Source organism: Thamnophis elegans, chromosome Z (assembly GCF_009769535.1).
Source record: "Thamnophis elegans isolate rThaEle1 chromosome Z, rThaEle1.pri, whole genome shotgun sequence".
Classification (NCBI taxonomy): domain Eukaryota; kingdom Metazoa; phylum Chordata; class Lepidosauria; order Squamata; family Colubridae; genus Thamnophis; species Thamnophis elegans.
The window spans coordinates 26,246,586-26,260,718 of record NC_045558.1 but is presented as its reverse complement, the minus strand read 5'-3'; the positions used below and the strand labels follow the sequence as shown (position 1 = coordinate 26,260,718).

At 33.1% G+C, this 14,133-nt stretch overlaps 1 protein-coding gene across 2 annotated transcripts in view; it reads left to right on the top strand.

Annotated features, from left to right (window-relative positions):
- The window catches only part of MINDY3 (MINDY lysine 48 deubiquitinase 3), a 30,174-nt gene extending 17,112 nt beyond the window's left edge, over positions 1-13,062 (top strand). For both annotated transcript variants that reach the window (XM_032237527.1, XM_032237526.1), the window contains exons 10-16: positions 634-704; positions 1,968-2,048; positions 6,931-7,003; positions 8,940-9,012; positions 9,858-9,945; positions 11,013-11,084; positions 11,612-13,062. In XM_032237527.1, the coding sequence (XP_032093418.1) occupies positions 634-704; positions 1,968-2,048; positions 6,931-7,003; positions 8,940-9,012; positions 9,858-9,945; positions 11,013-11,084; positions 11,612-11,761 (608 nt within the window). In that variant the 3' untranslated portion in view covers positions 11,762-13,062. The remainder of the gene's footprint in view (positions 1-633; positions 705-1,967; positions 2,049-6,930; positions 7,004-8,939; positions 9,013-9,857; positions 9,946-11,012; positions 11,085-11,611) is intronic.
- The last annotated feature ends 1,071 nt before the right edge of the window (positions 13,063-14,133 follow it).

The following is a 14,133-nucleotide window of genomic DNA, read 5'->3' as shown; positions in this document are numbered from 1 at the left end:
TTGAAGTGATCTTCAAATAGAAATTTTACATCCTTGCTTTGTTTAATCCCACAAACTTTAAATTATAATGGCTAATATAAAATTCTGACTCTTATTATTAAGAATTGCTGTGTCCTCTGTTACAATTTTGAAGGGCAGTCCATGAGAAATAGTACTTTTGCCCTATTAGTTTTTTAAATTTTTCTTTGTCAGATATATGAGCTTTTTTACTGAGATCCTGCATACATGTTCTACCTCAAAATAAATGTGATATGTGTGTTCAAAAATTGTAATGTTGCCTAAAGCCAACAATTTTAGTTTCTTTAGCTTAGTTTCCTTTGTATTCCTTTGTATTCTAGCAGTTCCTTCAATTCATAAGAATTTGTTCTAATTCTTCAGTTGTGTAGTCCTTTGCTGATGTATGCTTTTCGGTTACTATTTGTTTGTTTGCTTCATTAAACATAAAAAATACTGAAAATAGAAAAATATTATTTTAATGTCACTTACTTGAGTTGTATTACTCCCTCTATATATTTTTATTTGCCATTCACTTTGTTAATATAGAACAAAAATTTCATTGCATGGTGTAACTAAGAAAAAGAGCTATGAATCAGACTTTGAATAATCAAATACAGGAATTTTGTCTCTCTTTAGAATTACTTGGAATTAATAAACAAGGAGCTGTTGGTTTTTTGACTCTTATGGAATCCCTGAGATATTGTAAGGTAAGCTTTTTAAAACATGTCATGTGAAAGCATGATGAATTATATGACTTGAAAAAACAATTCACTTACATCTAATGAATGAAAGCATTACCCAGTGTTATCTTAAATTTCTTATATTAGAGACAATTACATACTTTTTACATAAACTATCAACTTGCGATCCTGGATGGTATCTTTTAAGTTTTTGATTTGGTTCTTTGTTTTCGCTACTTCAGTAGTTTCCTATGAAATACCAATATCTAATGCCCCAAATTATACCAATTCACCTCTTAAACATATTCATTTATTATATTTATACCAACATCTCATTTATTTCTACATTGAACAAATTAATACAATGCTATATATGGACTTTTTGTAGTATTTGGGTAGGGCATGTAAGCATGAATGATAACTGTGCTATAAAATTAGAGTTAGATATTGAGATAGATGATAGATAGACAAACAGACAGTTTTTACAACTTTCTTCTTTAAAAGAATCATTCACTGTTACAGTAAAAGTTAAAAGAGATCAGATTATTTCCAATTTGTTGCATGCTTAACTCTGTTTATTATATCAGGAGTTAGGCATTAACATTTATTAGGTCTATGTGATGCTTAGAATACAGAGCAGAAAATGTGTTTCTGAACACATGTAGGAATACAAGTAACATCTGCTGGCAACTCTTAAACCAAACATGTCCTTTCCTAAGATTGTATTACAGCTGTGGAAGGTTGCTGCATGATCCAGGAAAAACTGTTGCTGAAGCAGTTGCTGAAAAGTATTATACAAGCATCTCACTATGTTCTGAAACATCTTTTTTCATTCCAATACAAATAACTCCATCAGCTTGACATATCTCACCTCACTTTAACCTCACAGCAACACTTTTGATAGCTACATAAGGCTCTATGAGAAAGTCTGGCTAAAAATTATCTAATGTTTTTCATGATCAGACCTTAATCTGAATCTTACTGTTATAAATTAATACCTTTACCAAATGCCATACTGAATTTCCATTTTATATTTTCTTATTTTGGTAGAGAAGTTAAATAACAACTGGTTCTCACCCCTGATCTATGATACTTTATCTTGGAATGCAATTTAAGTCATAGTTAGATGTCCAGAAGTCCAGATATAGACTTCTTTTCCTTAAGAGTACTCTGAGTCTTGTTTACCCAACAATATTTTGAAGCAGAAGTATGCATTATCTGCTCCATTAGAAATGTGCTAATTCTTTTTTGTTTTGTTTTGTTTTGCTTTAATGTTCTTGTTTTTCTTAGGTTGGATCCTACTTGAAGTCTCCAAAATTCCCTATTTGGATACTTGGCAGTGAAACTCATCTTACAGTCTTTTTTGCCAAGGTAGGATTCCTTCCTTTTTTATTTCAATGTTTAGGGCCAAATAATATTTTTTGAGTTTTTCTTAAAGTATAATAGTTTTTCCATACAATAGTGTTTGCAAAACAGATTGGTAATATTGAAAGTTAAATGAAAGATATTTCTCTAAATCTATTGAACTTAAAAATGTTTTAAACATGTGGCTTGTTATGATTGAAATATCTTCAAAACTTTCTTGATTGTTTGGTATGGCAGAGAAACAAAACCCCTTTAATATTTTTTCAGAAACAACAAATCCATACATGGCTATTTTTAGAAAGTTATGTATTGTATTACATGTATTGTAATCTGTGATTTTTCAGTGCTGCAAATAAAGGATTGTTCTGATTTAATCCAGAACCACTCATCAAAAAAAGAAATGGCTCTGCCATTGCTTATATTGAATTGGTTTTTGATGAGCTGAAGAGGTGAAATTTGCTTCACTTCAGCATTATTCCAAACTTGAATTAAATCTTTCATTATTCAGCTGCCGTCAAATTTGCAGTAACTGGGTGTTTTTTTTTTAAAAAAGATAAAAATAAAGAGCAGAAAATTAAAAATAACAGAAGCATCACATAAGGGAGTTCAAGAAACTTTAATGAGGAAAATATTAAGTAAAAGTAATGAATTTCCAGAAAGACTAAAGAATCTTATTTTATCTTGAGCATTAATGATATAAGTGTTCATGATCAAAACCAAGCTTTAAACTGCATTATAGTCTCTTTATTAAGATATATTCCTGTGAGGCAGAATTATATCAGTAAGCAAAGTTATGCCATTTCTGTATTGCTGAATGTAGCATATATATATATATATATATATGTATGTGTGTGTATGTGTATATATGTATATATGTATGTATATATGTGTGTGTGTACGTGTGTGTGTACGTATGCGTGCGCGCGCGCGCACACACACACACACACACACACACACACATATATATATATATATGTAGGTCTCTAGTTGTTCGGGTTTTCTCCCGCGTAGAATTGGAGATGTCTTGGCGACGTTTCGATGAAGTCACATTCGTCATCTTCAGGCTGCTGCTGACTACTTCAGGTTTGGTGTTTCCAGGAGTAGTGTGGGATCTTGGCTGTTTGTTCCTTATAACTGCTGGTAGGGGATTAAATTTTAACTGCCAGTAGGGGATTAAGTTTTAACTGCCAGTAGGGGATTAAAACTGATTGAATGGGGGCTTGGGTGTGTCTTGATTAGGTGGAAGTGTGTCATTATTTGGTGGAGGGGTGTTCTGTTCTGATTGTTTGGGGGGTTGTGTTTCCTGTGAGGGTAGGAGGGTAGGAGGGGTTTTGAAGAGGCTGATTGTGCTTTAGCAGTCTTTAGCAATCAGCCTCTTCAAAACCCCTCCTACCCTCACAGGAAACACAACCCCCCAAACAATCAGAACAGAACACCCCTCCACCAAATAATGACACACTTCCACCTAATCAAGACACACCCAAGCCCCCATTCAATCAGTTTTAATCCCCTACTGGCAGTTAATACTTAATCCCCTACTGGCAGTTAAAATTTAATCCCCTACCAGCAGTTATAAGGAACAAACAGCCAAGATCCCACACTACTCCTGGAAACACCAAACTTGAAGTAGTCAGCAGCAGCCTGAAGATGACGAATGTGACTTTGTCGAAACGTCGCCAAGACATCTCCAATTCTACGCGGGAGAAAACCCGAACAACTAGAGACCTACATACTAACACCCGCGAAAACCTCAGAAAACATATATATATATATATATATATATATATATATATATATATATATATATATATATATATATATATATATATATATATATATAATATAATATAATATAATATAATATAATATAATATATCTTACTGTGTATAGATATTAAATATGATAATCTGAAAGGTTTTACTCCTCATGACTAACTGTGGACCACGAAAATAGAATTGTTTATACACCTAGTGAGTTGAATTCATTTTTTATTTGGAAGAAAAATCGTTTCTATCTACTTCCTTTTCAAGGTTTTAGCAGTTTACTTCTAAATGAAATAATTGCAAAATCTTTTATATTTTAAATAAGTGTAGATACTATAGTATATGAACTACAATATTTTCAGAAAGTTTCATAAACAGTGATTTTTTATTGAAGGCAAATCAAGATTGACTACATCTGAATATATAATATGAAATGTTGTGACCATAAAACTGTATCATTTTAAATATGAACAAATAAGAATTAAGCTATTGAAAAAAGGAGTAAAGGAGGATGTGATGCAAACTACCAGTATTTTATTTTTTACCACTTGAGAAATGAAAGCAGTACTGTCCTATTCTGTTCTTTATAAACACATTATTCTTTGTATTCAAGATCCCAAAAATTGAAAGTATATATTTAAAAATCTAGTTAAAAACTAGTATGAATTTGTTGTATTCTTCAAAACAAGTTACTCATCTTTTCACATTTAGTTGAATTTATCTGCTATATGCTTTACAGCTGACTTCAAAGCATCTTAATATATGTAGAGAAGAAATGTTGAGACTTGGTGAATACTGGTACAATTATATGGATGACAAAAATTTACAAGTCTGTTTGTCGCCTGTTAACTATTTGATCATCCTGTAGAGAGTAATGTATTTGACAGCTGTTGACTGCCCACCTACGTTGCATATATTCTTGTATACAGCATTTCGTTTCATTCTTTACAAGTGCAATTAAATAACCTTGCAAATTCATTTCATGTTGTCTTTTGAAGTGGTAAGAAACGAGTCTTTGATTTTCTTCATTGTCTCTTTGTGTTGAAATGTGTACACCAATATATACAATGTTTTATTACTCCCTAATAAGAGACTAGTTTTAAGAAGACAATGTAAGAATATTTTGAAATCTTAGTCTTGGGTTTCATTTAGTTGTTCTGGATGTTATTTTTAATTGAATATTTTGTAATATACATTGGTACCTGTGAGAAAAGAAATACACAAATTATGCAAACAGTTTAGATTATTACACATAATTTCAGATTAAACTATTTTGTTTATGCTGTGGCATATTAACATATTCAATATAGTAATATAATATTAAATCCAATTCTGATACATTACTTTAAAACAATCTGAATGTTAATTGTATACTATAAATTAGTCATAGGATTAAAGAATAATTTAATTTATATCACTGTGGTCATAATTTCAGTTAGCTATTGTGCTTTGAGCACAGTGTGAATATAATTATCAAATACTTATATGAAAAGCAGTTAATTGCTGGATATATTTAAGTGAAGTTGCTTACGCCAATATAGGGCTATAAAATTGAAATAAATAGAAGATGAAATTAAGTCCATTTTTTTTTTTTAAAAAAGTTTTCTTCACTAAGAAGAAACTTGAAAAGTTCTCGTTATATATAGCAACTTCTTTGATCTAAATGACTGAGGTTGTTTGGCATGCCTCAACTCAGTATAGCCTTAAATTATACTGAATTAGTATAACAAGTTTAAATTTAAGTGGGGTTTTTTTCAATCTTATGACTTGTAGTATATTTCAGAGATATTTGAAAAGCTTTCAAGCTGTATAGAACTTTTTGAACACATTTCTGTCACTATTCTCCTATCTTGCCCATACTAACCTGAATTAATTATAGCACTAAAAGCTATTAACAGAATTTTAAACATTTTGTTTTTCCTGGGCTGAATAGTATCTTCTCCAAAAAGGATTAACACCTGTATAGCGTATATGAAATGGTTTTCTGATTAGTACTGTATAGTAAATGTGTATAGCTTCATCCTATTTTTAGATTAACAGAATTTAGGAAGTTTTTTTAAAAATGGTTTGTTAAAACAGAATCCAGGAAATTCTATCAGCAGTTCTGTTGCTGTAGGGTTTGTGTGTGCTGTTTTTGATTTGTAAGAATGAAAACAGCTGAAAAATGCTCATTAAAATATACTAATGGACTATGTGTGTTTGCCTTCCAGGGTAAACATGAGTTCCTAAAATAAACCTATATTATCAAGGAAAACTAGATTTAAATGGCAGCAAAATGGACAGTAAGAATAATAATATGATTTAAAGAATGAAACACTATATGTCCTATCTTTGTGTTATGGTATGCTTTGAAAATAATTTGGAAAACAACAAATAAGATTTCTTCCTTGAAAAATAAAGAATTTAGGATGCATTTTGATAATACGCATAACCTGGGTGCTTGTGTTTGGCAGGAGGTTTGGAGATTTGGAAAATAAAGTAAATACATATGGGGAAAGTTTACATGTCAATAAATATTACTGTTGCTTAGAGTGAATGAATAGTTTGCTTTTCAGTACTTTGCAATAAAAATTATGCTTTATTCAATTATAATGATGGAGAACAAAAATTTTATGTAACAAATATAAGAGAAATTTTGTAAAGCTAATTCTTTCACTTGTGTTATAGCAAGAGCTTTAATATCCAATGGAAATATTTTTCTCAGAGCATCAGGGAAGAAATCAGGGCAGAAATAATACCTAATCAGAGAGCTATGTAGGAAGAAGACACATTGCCATCAACACAAGCAGGGCAAGCTGCTGTATATAAACAGCAAGCAAAACCGCATTTGCTTGCTATTTTTCAGTATGTTTATAGGTATAGGAGGCTATAGAATATTTTTTTTGAAGTTTCTTCAAGCACTGTTTGGTGTAGTAGCTGAATGATCTTTCAATTCTAAAGTTCCTTTTTATCTAAATCTAGATCGTTTATGTAAAGATCTCATGCTATATTTTTGAGGTAAAAACACAGATTTGTCAGACTTTTTCTAATGGTTTCTCCTAGAAAGTTATGTTTCCTTTATAAAACATTTTCCTTATAGCTACAACAGTGAGATTCAATTAAATTTTATGGATTTTTTCCCCCAGGATGTGGGTCTTGTTGCTCCTGAAGCGCCTTCAGAGCAGGCCAGGCGCGTGTTTCAAACATATGACCCTGAGGGTAAGTAATCTAGAGGCCATTTCAGTTGCCTATCAGGAAGATAAGCCTGAGTTTCTTCCTACATATATTGGTTGAAGTGAAAATGAAATAAATGTCATCGGTAAAGTTATCTCTCACAGGTAATATAAAATGCCTGGAATTTTTTTTAATGTTATATCCATATTTTCTGTGTTATTGGCTACTATTTATCCAGGCCTTAAATATAACTTACCATGTTAAGTAATTGCTGCTGTGGAACTGAGATCAGGGCCAGTGAAAGGAACACCAGGTTTGTCTCCCCCCCCGCATAGCTATAGATTAACAATGCAGACAGATTCTTGCATAGCTATAGAATGTGAACTAAAATATTAAGTAAATAAAATAAATTTACTGTTTTAATTTCGAAAGTCTATTTTACTGAATTCCTGTACTTTTTGCTATAGAAATTGCCTCATTTTAGAATAAATAACAGAACAAGGAAACCGTAGTTGCCCTGGTAATCTTTTTTACCTCAGTAATGTCACAGTGCCCATTTATTCCAGTTTACTGACCTTTAATTTGTTACTCATCTGTGAGGTGGCTTGACTCACAGCTACTAAGCTTACTCAAGAGAACCATGTAAACATTTTGTCAGAAGCTTGGTGAAAGTTCAAAATCAAAGTGTTTGATTTTGACATTCTGGATAAGCTAGCAAGCCTTGGACAGAGGCTGTACAGTGGAATATGGACACCAAAATTACAGGAAGACAGTGTAGCTTCAATGATAGTTATCATCTGCCATTATCATTCATACATCCTGCCCTGCTTTTCATCTGTTGATTGCTTGGTCAGGAAGGAAGGCAGGAACATCCATAATTGGTAGAGCAGAGCAAAATGTTTGGACAACAGGGAGATCAGAGGAGAGGCACATAAGAAGTACCCCAATTTAGGTGGTCTCCACTTTTACAGGACCCAGTAGAACTCTGTATCCTTCAGCTGCATTCAACTATTTCTGATTCTCTGCATCTATGAATACATAGATGTCAATTTATGGTTTTAGGCTAAAAAGCTCCATCATTTCAAGGTGTTACGCCAGTGATTATGACAAATAAATAGACATGGTTTCCCGGCCTAGAGTACTAGAAAAGTAAAAAATTTCCCCAAATGACACCTTCCTGTATGAGAGCATCTTAATGAGACTGCCTTTCACACCCATATCTGAATAAATGTTGACTTGTTCCCACTCAAAAAGTATCAAAAAAGTATTTTCCTCCAAGATGGCGGTGCGCTTAGACGCTGCGGCTTTGAGCTCCTGGTGCCACAGTAGAGTTAAGCAAAAACTAGTCTATACTCACAAGGAGTTATTAAAGATTGGATCTTCTAGTCGACTAGATATTACCAGCGACTTCCAGCAGTCTCATAATATACTGAGTGACATAGTAAGACTGCCAGGCTATCCATGTATCGTTGTTAGGCCTAGCAGGTGGCGAAGAGAGCGAAAGCAGAAGCGGGGATTCAGAGCTGGTTTGCTAGTTCGATTACGGATCAATTTGGCACAAGAAACCATTGGTTGCCCTCTGACATCACTGGATGACATCGCCAGGTCTCGCTGCTTTAGCAGACTAAGGAAGATACTCAGAGATGATTCACACCCTGGTCAGTGTCTCTGCACTTCTACCATCAGGCAGAAGACATCAAAGTATAGCCAGCCAAACAAACGGGTTTAAAGATTTAATCTTTTAAAGTTTCTATCCTTGGGCTGGAGACTTTTAAATACAACCACAATCACTCCATGCACACGCTAGTTTTTTTTCTTTTTCTTTCTTTTTGCATTTCTGTTATAGTTTTGCACCAGTGAGGTTAAGACCAATTTTGTTGTATTTAAGTACAATGATAATAAATATTATACTTATACTTATCAGTGCTAATCAGTCATCAAAAACATGCTGGAATGTTAATTAAAGTACTTTTTTTTTCAGATAATGGCTTTATACCAGATCCTCTTCTAGAAGATGTAATGAAGGCCCTGGATCTTGTATCAGATCCTGATTAGTAAGTATAAATTGCCTACAGTTATGATATCAAATCACCATGGTATATTTTTTGGGGGGTAAGATTTGGTAATATGGAAGGTGAATTTCTTCTATAATACAGTATTAAAAGTCAATAAAATCTGTCCTTTTCATATTTTAGTTTTGAAAGATGCTTTAGCCTTTCTTGGGTTTAAAATAAAAGCACACATATACTGATAATTTCCATTTATGGTTATGAAACTTCGTATCACCACATTCATGAACAGAATTCAGATGTAGTCTACAGAGAGAAAGGGATAGGGGCATAGGTTCTATCCATGTGCCTGAAACTATGAAATCAGAAGTATATTAGTTACATAAGGGAGATTCTTGGTCCTAAATGTGGCTTGGTTTCATTTTAACCCAAATTATAATGTTTGAACAGGCTATCTTGATTGTGTTAAATGTGTGCTCGATGAGATGCTTAATGCTGCTACAGTTTGCATATTGAATTTTCTTGCTGTATCCTAATAAATAATAAAATCAGGGCTGGCTTCTGCAAGACATTTGGAAAATCGATTGATGAGTTAGTGCTGTGAAATATTTGCAGTAATTGTATAGTCTTCTCAAGTATAATCCCAGAAGTTAGACAGCAATCTTTTTTTAAAAAAAACTTTACCTAATAAAGTGTGGAGTCTGTATTATTGCTGTTGCTTTGATTTTAAATAGATTTATAAATAACCTTATTTTGGCAACCAAATGCCATTCCTTTGCATTTGCTATTCAGATTCTAAATACAACTATTTGATTGTTTTTGGCATTTAAAAGTATTTTAGTCATGCAAAAATATGAAAGTGCCATATTTTGTGTGTTTCATTGTAACAGTGTAAATCTCATGAAAACAAAATTAGATCCAGAAGGACTAGGAATCATCTTACTAGGTCCCTTTCTTCAAGAATTTTTTCCTGAACAGGTAATACCATATTTCTGTGTTCCTATGATGGAACGTTTGTTCATAAATATTGTGTAAATCTCAATAGAGCCAGTGCTAATGCAGAGACTTATTGTAATTCTTTAGCTCTTTGGATGAATTTCTAGACAATCCTGGATTTTAGCCATGATGATTTATTCTGTCAAGTCTCCCAATGGTTCCCTCAACTGTCCTTTCACTGAGTCATACACATCACTGCTGGTCATCTTCTTTTTTCCTTCCACAGTGAAAACGTCATAGTATTACAATCTTAATTTACTATAAATCATTGGAAGTACATTTACAGGTAGTCCTTGACTTACAACCATTCATTTAGTCACCATTCAAAGTTACAACCACACTGAAAAGAGTGACTTACCACTGGTTCTCACACTTACTAACCAACACAGCATTACCACGATCATGTGAACACAATTTGGGTTCTTGGCAGTCAGCATGTATTAATAATGGTTGCAATGTCACAGGGTCATATGATTGCTATTTGTAACCTTTCCAGTTGACTTCTAACAAGCAAAGTCAATTGGGAAAGCCAAATTTCCTAAATGAATACATGATTCACTTAACTGCAGTAATTTGCTTAGCAACCATGGCAAAAAAGATCATAAAATTGAGCACAACTCATTAACAAGCCCCTTGCTTAACAATATATATTCTGGTCTCAATTGTGAGATTGCCCTTAAAGGTCAGAACTGTCCTTGAAATCTAGGACTATCTGTATTTGTTTGTTTGTTTATATCCCATCTTTATTATTTTGTCAAATAATTCAAAGTGATGAACATATCTAACACACCATCTATTTTTTCCACAAACCAGCCCTATGAGGTTGGGCTGAGCAAAAGTGCTTGGCCCAATGTCATCCAGCTGGAAAGACTAGAACTCACTGTATCCTTCTCCTAACCTGATGTCTCAATCACTAACCAAACCAGCTCCCATTATTATCTTTGTAGTAAAAAGCAATAAAAACTGTATAAATGCAAAATAATGACAGAACTCTCCAACATGGTGTTAGTATATGATCTGAGATTGATTTGCCTTATGCTGCTTCTTAGGATCCAAAGGTTCAAGAATCATTTGCTGTGTATCACTACAATGGATTGAAGCAGTCTAACTGTAATGAAAAGGTATGAGAATGTCTTGTAATATTGTTGGGATTGCCACTTCCTTAGAAAAGGAGAGCAGTAGATTTTAGCCAACATTGCAACAGATAATCCCCAATGTACATATGAAAATGGGGTGTGGGGGGTGTGGGGAGATAGCCTGTTGGCTCTAACTAGTGACAATGAGAAGAACCAAATTGGCAGGGCTTCTTGGGTACTTCAGGAGTTGCAAAAATATACATATATACCATGGATTGTTTTCCATTGCTATATGAGATGAGAAGATGCACCCATTTTGATACTTGGGGCTAATCAAATTCAAAAGCACGCACTTGAAAGATGTAGCTGGTCAGCAATTTGTTTCTGATTAATAGAACTCATTCAATGAGTTCTAAACATCTTTTAATTTTGCTAAATATATTGTAGCAATACTTTGGCTCTTGAAATATCTTATATGTGTAAAATGGCTGTTTCTGGTAACATTCATTTGCAGCTGGATTTATTATTTAAATTTACATAGGATTAAATATATGATAATTCTATTTTGACAGGTCATGTATGTTGAAGGCACAGCAGTAATTATGGGCTTTGAAGACCCAATGCTGCAAACTGATGATACACCAATCAAGCGCTGTTTGCAGACCAAATGGCCCTATATAGAACTGCTTTGGACCTCAGATCGATCCCCTTCATTAAACTGATGTTAAGAAGAGACTTTGTATTCATCCAATATTTTGAATGAATGTGAGATATGCAGTTGACTGTATCTAAAACAAACTTACTTTACTTTGCGACTATACACTGATATCACTGAGAGATTGTAAATGAACACTTTTTCAATGTTAGTATTTTTTTTAAAGAAAAAAGACTTGATTTGTATTAAAACTAATTCCTATTTGGCCATAATAGAATAGGTAAAATGTGAGTTTGCATCCATAAGCCTGCTCATTCAGCCAGAAAGGAGAAGGAAGTGAGCTGCTATTTGGCAGTATCAGCACAGTGGATTAAGTTTGTCTTAAATATCATAGTATTCATTTGTTTCATGCTTGTTCAGTCATATAGTTTCTTTGAATTATACTGCCTTAGGGTACAACCTGTTTTGGGAGACCCAATGTCCAAGCCTCACTGAAATATAAAGAACTATAAAAATATCAGGTAGTACTATTATATTGTTCTTATTTCAGAAGGCTTTCTGCCAGGAAACTCATCTAATGGGTTGTGGCCTGTACTAGAATATCATAGTTTGGGGAATAGATTGATATTTGCACTAACTATGCTTAGATGATGACATCTCTGCTGCTTTTCTCTGAAAATCTGACTCTTTATCTATGTAGCTTTTTTTGAAAATGAAGCAAAAATGATAATAGTATGGCTGGTGAATAAATGATAAATACTATTTATTGGATGTTATACAATTCTTAAAGCTTACCTATTAGTCAAAGGAGGGTTTAAATAAAATAGCATATTAATATCCTGAGTTGTATAAAGGATATATAAAAGCCTAACTGCAAAAAAGCGCTGTGATTTTTGTTCATATTATTATTGCCAAATACCTCTTCTCAATATGTATTAATAAACATACCTATACACTACTATACATGTTAATATGCATGAGTAATCTGTTATTTATGTAGTATAGTGTGTTTATTAGATAGCAAAGGTAAAATTAAAAAAAAAGTTTAATACTAAGTGGGTTATTTTCTTACTTACTGAACATGATAATTTGAATATGTGGAATCTTGACAAGTATTTTTTTCATCAAAAACTGAATTTCAACACAATTATTTACTAAAGCATCAATTGCTTAATTGTTGAGACCACATGGCAGCAAAGCTTCATTACTGCTATTTTTTGGTACAGCCTTTATTTCAGTTCATACTTTCATGTCCCACAAAGCCAGCTTCCCATTCCCTTAAGTAGACAAGATGAACTGCCTAGAGGCATCTTTCATTTTGGTGATGAATGCGATTCCAATCATCTGAGGCTTGCTGAGAATTTTGAGAACAAGAAATATAACTGGCTAAATAACAGTAACCTTTGGGCCCTCTATAATTTCAAGTAAAAGTGTAATTGTCAATCTGTGGCCTTGTTTTTTTAAATAAAACTTTAATGTACTAATACTGATTTTTCATAAAATTATTCATTATAATTAGCAAGTCAGAAACATTCCTTGCCATTATAAAGAAAATGCTTTTTTTTTTGGGGGGGGAATAGTTTTTATCTTCTAGAGTTTTTTTTTTTTTCATTTTCCAGAAATCCCTTCATTGCGCTGACTCTGAATCCTTTCCTTTACACCCTTGTTAGACTTCCCACTTAATTTCTAAGGGGGAGAAATGCATTTTACTATGAAAAAGGTATTACTTTGCTAATAATAATAGACTTGGGGGGGTTCATATTGTAACTAACAACTGCTAATCCAGTATGGGCCTTCTCAGATGACAGTGCCTTCTAAAGAGTATTTGAGTAGGTGGGGGAGTTATTTGTTTCAATAAAAGACTCACAGATTTTTCTTAGCTAAGATATATAACATTTTAAAAAGTGTCATTGTTCCTAAATATCCTTCACACTGCCGTCCTCGTATGTGTTTGTTTTGCTCTGGAAATTCAGAGATCATATGGCTAGACGGTCCGGCATGTGGTTGGCTATGGCTATTGAAACATTGAAGGGCCAGTTCAGTTTGATAGCTTGTGTAACCAGTCTCATGATCATGAAGAGGCATTGTCATCTGCTCTAGTTTATAGTTTTGCCAACTTGTTTATGTACTTGGTGTGTTGTTCTTACAACTGAGTGCAAACTACAACCATCAATTTAATAAAGCTTTCTGACAAATATTTTCTATTTGAGATTTTAGACGTGTACATGATAAGTATTTTGGAAAACATTTTAAAATATTCATCTGGTAATTAGAGTAGCATTTATAAAATAACTTTTCCAGGGAAAATAAAGGGAGAATTGCTAAACTTCACACTATAGAAATAATGTGTGAGTATTGATGCCAGTAGTAGAGAGATGATGCAAGGCAACTTGCACTCAGTATCAAAAGCAAAAGGTCAGAATTGAACATGATTGAACA